Source organism: Epinephelus lanceolatus, chromosome 22 (assembly GCF_041903045.1).
Source record: "Epinephelus lanceolatus isolate andai-2023 chromosome 22, ASM4190304v1, whole genome shotgun sequence".
NCBI lineage: Eukaryota > Metazoa > Chordata > Actinopteri > Perciformes > Serranidae > Epinephelus > Epinephelus lanceolatus.
The window spans coordinates 21,257,180-21,264,119 of NC_135755.1; the positions used below are offsets into that span (position 1 = coordinate 21,257,180).

Sequence of the window (6,940 nt, forward strand, 5' to 3'; positions counted from 1 at the left end):
TATTTCTTTGTAGAAAAACAGTCTTTGTTGCCACTGTTGGCAGTAAGTCAATCGCATGTATTAAGCTACCCCACAATGCTCGGCAGTCATCGATAGCCCTAAATGAGTGCATGTGGTGTCTTGGCTTTGGGCGTCTTTTTGATCAGGTTGAGATTTTAATGGATTTTTCTTCGCCTCTGACAGACAAAGCTGGGTGGGGGGTGTGTTGCGGCCCAGCCCAGCACAGACTGCAGGCAGCCGGTGGGGTCACTTGAACCTTGTGGTTGCAGAGCAGAGTGCTGAGACACAAAGAGCCAACGCTGCGTTCACAAGTGTCCGACAGCGGGAGAGTCAGGAAGTCTGGCGACTGTAAACCCCACCCGAACCCCCCACACACTCCCCCCACCTCCATCTTAGACACACTCAAGACACACCAAGTGGGCACTTCTGCACACAAACCTGTGCTACTACACTTGTGAGGACATTTGTATTGATTTACATTCATCTCCTGAGGACTAATTTTAAGCAGAACTGCTCATCGTCCGACCGTGACCTTTAACCTTTAACCTGCAGTCGCCACAGTTATAACATTAATGGCACAATTAGTGATCCAGATGTAAACAAAGGTGTCACTCCACTCCCAAAATAATTAATAGAAAATTAATAGAAAATAAACAAACACACAACACAGAATTAACACAAGAAAATATATATATTTTTTTTTTATTAATTATTAGTTACTTTACAAATTTTTGTAAACACTGGAGTAAAATTAGCCCTTTATTTTAAATTATTTACAAAATGATGATTTCCAATTAGTGTCTTAAACAATTAAATTAATTAGAAGGTATACTTTAAATTTATATTTATATTAAAATCACAGACTGGCCCTTTAACCCTAATTAACAGTGTTAACACAATTTTTTTGTGCTAGTTTAACATTTTTAGTGGTGTGTTTGAAAATAGAAAAGTTTCTACACACACACACACACACACACTTTTTAATACTTTAATAATCCTCTGTGTCTGCAGGCTCAGTTTTTTTTTAAGTCTGAACATTTAAGTTTGTGCACTCATAATGAATAAACTTGCTAAATATTTAAACTTTATGAATTAAGTCTGCAGGCAAGCTTGCAACAGAGTTTACAAACTTAATTTTGCAAAACTCTGATTTAAAACACAAACAGGTCACTTTAAATTTTTGTCCAGGATGTGATAGTGCAGACATGATTTTGTCTCTACAACTGGATGAATATATACCACATACTGTATATTAACAGAGCTGATAGTCGTGAACTAGATATTTTACAACAAGTTTACTTAATATCACTTCTCTAAATGCACTGTAATGTAATATACTGTTGCCGTTACTTATTGGCATTCATATCCTCAATTACTGACTTCATTCACACTGATTACAGTTTAATTAATGCTATTTAAATGGGATTAATGTGAACGGTGGTAAAGAAGGGAGGTAATCGTTGTCTGAGTTGGATTATTGACACTATCAAAGGGCCCCTGCCAGTCTGTTGGACAATACGCTGCTAAAATCCAATTCAGCTGTGTGGCATTAAAGGCTTAGAGGGATCTGCAGTAGTTTACAGTTGGTACCATGCTTCTAAATATGAAAAAAAAAGAATGTATAGTGCATCCTGCTACTAATTATACTGATAGATATTTTAGCCCTGCAATGACAAAATCCCTCTCAGTTAAATGAATGGGAAGACTTAATAGTAATTTATTGTGCTTCAATTTATTCAAATACTAGAGTGCAAAAAAACTTTAATAATGGCCTGTTAATACGTTTATCCTTTTTTTAGATTCTTAAAGAATGACAACTGTTCCTCCATTTAAAAAAAAAAATTTCAGAATTTTAGACCAATCAGACGAGCTCAGTAGCATATTAATGTGTGAAGGATCAGCAGTGTTGCAGAGTTATTCCTTTCTTTCCTCTCTTCATTTTGTTGCATTGTTGACACAACATGTTCGACAACAGCTCGTTTCCTCTGTGGGAATAATGAGATACAGTACAACGCGGCGCTCATTGCAAAGGTGGACAGGAATCTAGTAGAGACAACAACAGATTTGCAGGCAGACTAAGTGGTTGAGTGAACAGGTTAACAGCGACGGGGCCCTGAATGGCTGTGACAGGGAGAAAGCAGTGAGAGGCTCCAGCACTGAAGGGGGAAGTGACCCGGAAACGGTGTGTAAGTGCAGCTTGCTGGGCCCTTTAGGAAAAATCTCTCCAGCAGCACTGATGCAAGTCCACCTAAACACACATTTCTCTTATTTCCCTCGCTCTGTGTCTCTGCGGAGATGCATTACTCAGCTACACTCGTGCACGCTCTAACTGCAAAGACAAACACATAGTGGGGGAACCTCTGACTGTGTTCGTCACCTTCAGACCTGCAACAAAAACTTGTGATGATTCTTTGACGTGAGCAGATTTTCTTTGAAATTAAAAACACAGGAGCTTCCTGTCAGTCAAGGGCAGAAGTTGTCAGTCCTAACGGTGTGAATGCATGTGACATATGGGGCACAAGGTCACGATGTAACTTTTTTCTTGGTCTCTCTCAGGGTGCTTTTTGCACATTGCTTGTGCGGTGAGAAAATGTACATCCTGCTACACAAAGCTGATGATGTATAAACTGATAGACATGCAATCTGGTCTGTCATTGGTTGTTTCTGTTTTTTAATCCTACAAAGAAGCTGTTTCCAGCCTTATTTGTTACTTCTTTGTAACATATATCAAAGACTCACCAAGAGGTTCAGTGCCCAGTAAACCCAAAGACTGTGACTGTTGTAATATAAGACTTTTTGTCAACTTGCATTAAATTTAAAATTTACAATCAGCTGACCAAACTTTGTCCCTATAGTCCAACCTTTATTTTATGTAACAATAAATTATCCAAACTTTTTTATTAAGAGGCAGAAAAGTTCAAATGATAAACCTCTATGTTTTATATCAATTTGTTTACTGTTAAAAGCAGTCAGGATGCAAGAGGAACTTTTTGACGGCCACATATAAATGCAGTTTTTCTGTCGTGTCTTTTCCTGCAGGGTTTTGGGTTTTCTTTAAAGAATTACTAACATTATACTGTAGTTCTGCTGCATTAAACAAACAAAGAAACAAACAAAAAAAACCTACAAGAAAAAAGTAGATAATACCAAGGGAACAAACTTTAATACATATATTTTTAAAGTTTTTTTTTAAGGTTAAATTTTATTTTGGAGGAGCAGTAATGTGAAGTTCTACATTGGTGGAATGTATGAATCGCTACAAACATTAACCTGATTTTTACTACATTCTGTTAATTAATACACTCATTGTTTTGGAAATGTTAAATTATTTCCCCCCACTTACATAAATAAAAAAAAAAACTCCCTATTTGAACTGTACTTTGCCAGAAACATCCCCGCAGTCCTTATAGATGTGGGCTTCACATTAAGCTGTTTCTAACTGTTTTGAACATAAATGTCTTTTAGTCATAAAAATTGAATATGGACATAAAATCTTTTCGCCTTTATGTATAAAGTGGTACCACATGATTTTTCACCTTTTCGCTGCTGCCATTTGTTTAACGATCCAAACTGAATTCACTGCATGGGATTATATGTATTGTTCAATAATTATGTTTAAAAGTAATATTTTAGTTGATTAAAGACAAGATTTTGCCCTATTGTTTACATTTTTAGTAACGTTAACAACTGTCTTTCTAATAATTAGTTATGAAATTGAAGTCAGAATAAAAATTCTTTCTTGAACCCTGTTTAATGTTACTTATCAAGCAATGGTTTAAACAGAGTGTGTTAAAATCAGGCCTGAGAGGAGTTCACATATTTAAATGTCTCAGTACAGAGACGAATGATGGACAAACTGTGTCTGCAGGTATTTCAAGTTTAAAAACACAGTTCAGAGTTTTCAGTGCAAACTTATAGTCAGACAGGCAGCAAAGTTTGCAGACAGGCTGAGGCTCAGTGATGAACTGTACCTTAGTATATTTGCTCAAGTACTTGTACTGAAATACAATTTTGAAGTTCTTATACTTATGTATTTCCATTTGTGCTACTTTTATACTTCAACTCCACTTCACAAGGAGGCAAATAAAGTTCTTTTCACTTAATTTATCTGACAGATTAGTTGCTTTGCAAATTAATAGAATTAATACAAATTAACTAATCAACTATGATCATAAGCAGTAACATGCTAAAAATAAGCTTCAACATAAGCTGCAACATTAAAGTGATGAACACAGCAAAGCATCAATGTTTATAATCCAATACTATTCTGATATAGGCCTTTCTGCATGATGAGTAATTTTACTTTTGGAACTTGTTTATTTATTGTTTGTTTATTTTGATGCTAAAACTTTTGTACTTTCACTGAGTTAACACTTTGAATGCACGACTTTTACTTGTGACTGAGTATTTTTACACTGCAGCACTGCTACTTTTACTTAAATAAAATATCTGAGTACACGTTGATGAATGAAAAGATGAACACGCAGGAAAGTGAACTGTTGCTGTAAATTATTTTACGTGTTTAAAAAGAATTTTCGGGATTATTTCACACCGCTGTTCTATTTTTCGTTACTAAACAAATAAAGTTACTGGGGTCATTTTCCTGCTCCACCTCGGTCCACTTTACTGCAAGTAAAAAAAAAAAGTTGTCAACATTAATTTGTTAAAAAAAAAAAAAAGCATTCATTTAAAAAAAACCCTATGATGACAGAATTTTATACTTTCTAAAATTACGCAAACTTTCTTTAATTTATTACGCGGGACCAAATGGAAAGAAAAAATATATAAAGAAACACAATCAATAATCAAAAGTGGAAGCTGATTTGTCAGAACATCTTTTTCCTCGAATATAATCCAGTTGGAGTCAACACACTCTGGTCAAACTGCAAATATTACACTTTTTATTGCAAAATTCATCATGATATACCAACTGTATTCACAGCTCAACAGTCTGTCATATGAAAGGTCACGTGAAAACAAACTGAGTGTTTAATTAATTAAAAACAATAATAATAATAATAATAATAATAATAATAATAATAATAATGATGATAAGGCCATATAAATACGGATGAAGTGTTGCATCACAAAAAAGTATTGAAAAGTTCATCGCAGGAGTTGGAAGAAAAGGACAAAACTATTATTGCGGGTTGATAAAGTTGATGCAGCATTAACGTACATTCATTCAGATGACATTACTGCGCGGAATAAAACTTGAATGCATGCACATTTTCTGACGATAAATTTTGAATTCAATCTGCCATAAGCATTGAAAAAATTTAATAATAATAATAATAATAATAATAATAATAATGATAATAAATTTGGAGAAGGACAAAAAGTGGCACATGCATGTCTTGGATTATCTGATATGTTGACATCAAAGTTGGGAACATTTTTATTATTTAAAAAAAAAAGAAAAAAAGTGACAGGCCTAAAGCCAAACCAGGAGAGACTGCATGTCCGTCTGTCCACACTGATCCCACACAGAGAAACTCAGTCTGCATCAAACAGGCCAAAGTATTTGCCAGTGTTGGAGAAGTAGATGTAAGGCGCAGCGGTCGCAGTCGGGTACACGACAGGGAAAGGCATGGGTAACAAACATCCGCCCAGCAGGCTGCTGTCTTTGTAAAAAGTCGGTAATTGCACATTTTTCCCCGCCTCGGAGAGGTGCTCCGCGGCCAGCGGGCCCTCCATGTCCGTGGATAGCTGTCTCTTCAGCTTGTTGCGGCGGTTCTGGAACCAGATCTTGACCTGGGTCTCGGTGAGCTGCAGGGAGCTGGCGAGGCACGCTCTCTCCGAGCTGCTCAGATAGCGCTTCATGTCAAAAGTGGCCTCCAGCTGGAATATCTGTCTCTTGGAGAAGATGGTGCGCGTTTTCTTCTTCACCATGGCTTTAGAGTCCGCGGTGGTCTGCTGCTGCTGCTGCTGCCGCCGCCGCTGCTGCTCGGATGGGTCCTCGGCGGTGTGCGCACCGTGCGCCCCGGGACAGGAGCCAGCGGTCAGCGGCGGTGTGTCGTCCCCGTGGTCCGCACGGTGGACTCTGGGCTTCGTTTGCGCTGTGGATGAAGCGACAAAACGTGCTTTGATGGAGCGATAACAGCAAACTTACATTAGGTTTTTGTCTGCGTGCAAACACACACGAGGAAGCTGCACAATCATAATTATGTGAAAATAAACAACGACATTTGGCCCGCGATATTCAGCCCAAACAAATCTGAAATAATGTTATTAAATACCACCTCTATCTTTACGCACCAGTTTCCTCTTAACAGCTTTATCGCCATCACTTTCTTAGTCTCTTTACTGGTTTATCTGTATGTGTATTAAATTCCCAGTTACCTGTCTGGTCTGACCCGCTGCCATGCCTCCTCCGGACGTCCCACACCTCCTCACACCGCGCTTGTAAACCATCCTTACATCCACTATCCCCCTTCTGTCCCTTTGACGCGTCCAAGTCCCCGCCGTCCCGCTGCTTCAGGTTGAGGATGTTGTCGATGGTGAACGTCAAAGAAGCGCTCCGACCCGGGGCGTCCTCTTTGCTCATGTTCCCCGGCATCTCATCCGCTCCTCCGACAGTCCCGAAACACCGACGACGACGCTCCGAGCACCATTGCGCCTCGGCTTCGACTAGCGCGCGCGTGAGGAGCGAGGTGCGACGTTCTTCAGCGACCCGGAAGACTGCGGTTTAGCAGCTTTTGATTGGTGAGGTTGTGGGGCAGATGATGAGGGCGGGATGCAGATTTGCGTCTGGCTGCCATATTGAAGCTTCAAATAGTTTTTTTTAATGCCATGAAACTCGTGCCTGCTGGCTTCAGGCACCAACTCAGGATCTGTGCAGAGTTTTTGACAGAGTGGGGTTTCTTGATATCCAAACTAGATCAATTTGCCACATCACATAACAGCTTGAAAGCTCTCTGGGCTCATGATCATCCTGTGA

The 6,940-nt window shown here is 38.8% G+C and overlaps 1 protein-coding gene across 1 annotated transcript; it reads right to left on the minus strand.

Annotated features, from left to right (window-relative positions):
- Positions 1-4,878: 4,878 nt before the first annotated feature.
- Positions 4,879-6,661, minus strand: LOC117246398 (uncharacterized). Its single transcript, XM_033610259.2, has 2 exons — positions 6,343-6,661; positions 4,879-6,059 (listed from the first exon to the last, which is right to left on the minus strand). Exons 1-2 carry the CDS (start codon positions 6,557-6,559, stop codon positions 5,497-5,499), a joined length of 780 nt encoding a protein of 259 aa, XP_033466150.2. The 5' UTR covers positions 6,560-6,661; the 3' UTR covers positions 4,879-5,496.
- Positions 6,662-6,940: the final 279 nt, after the last annotated feature.

What these genes read in the sequence shown, in the direction of transcription:
- LOC117246398 (XM_033610259.2), bottom strand. Translation starts at nt 6,559, where the DNA reads ATGCCGGGGAACATGAGCAAAGAGGACGCCCCGGGTCGGAGCGCTTCT. An exon ending in CAGCGGGTCAGACCAGACAG is followed by an intron (nt 6,060 to 6,342) that starts GTAACTGGGAAT and finishes CTTCATCCACAG; the next exon opens with CGCAAACGAAGCCCAGAGTC.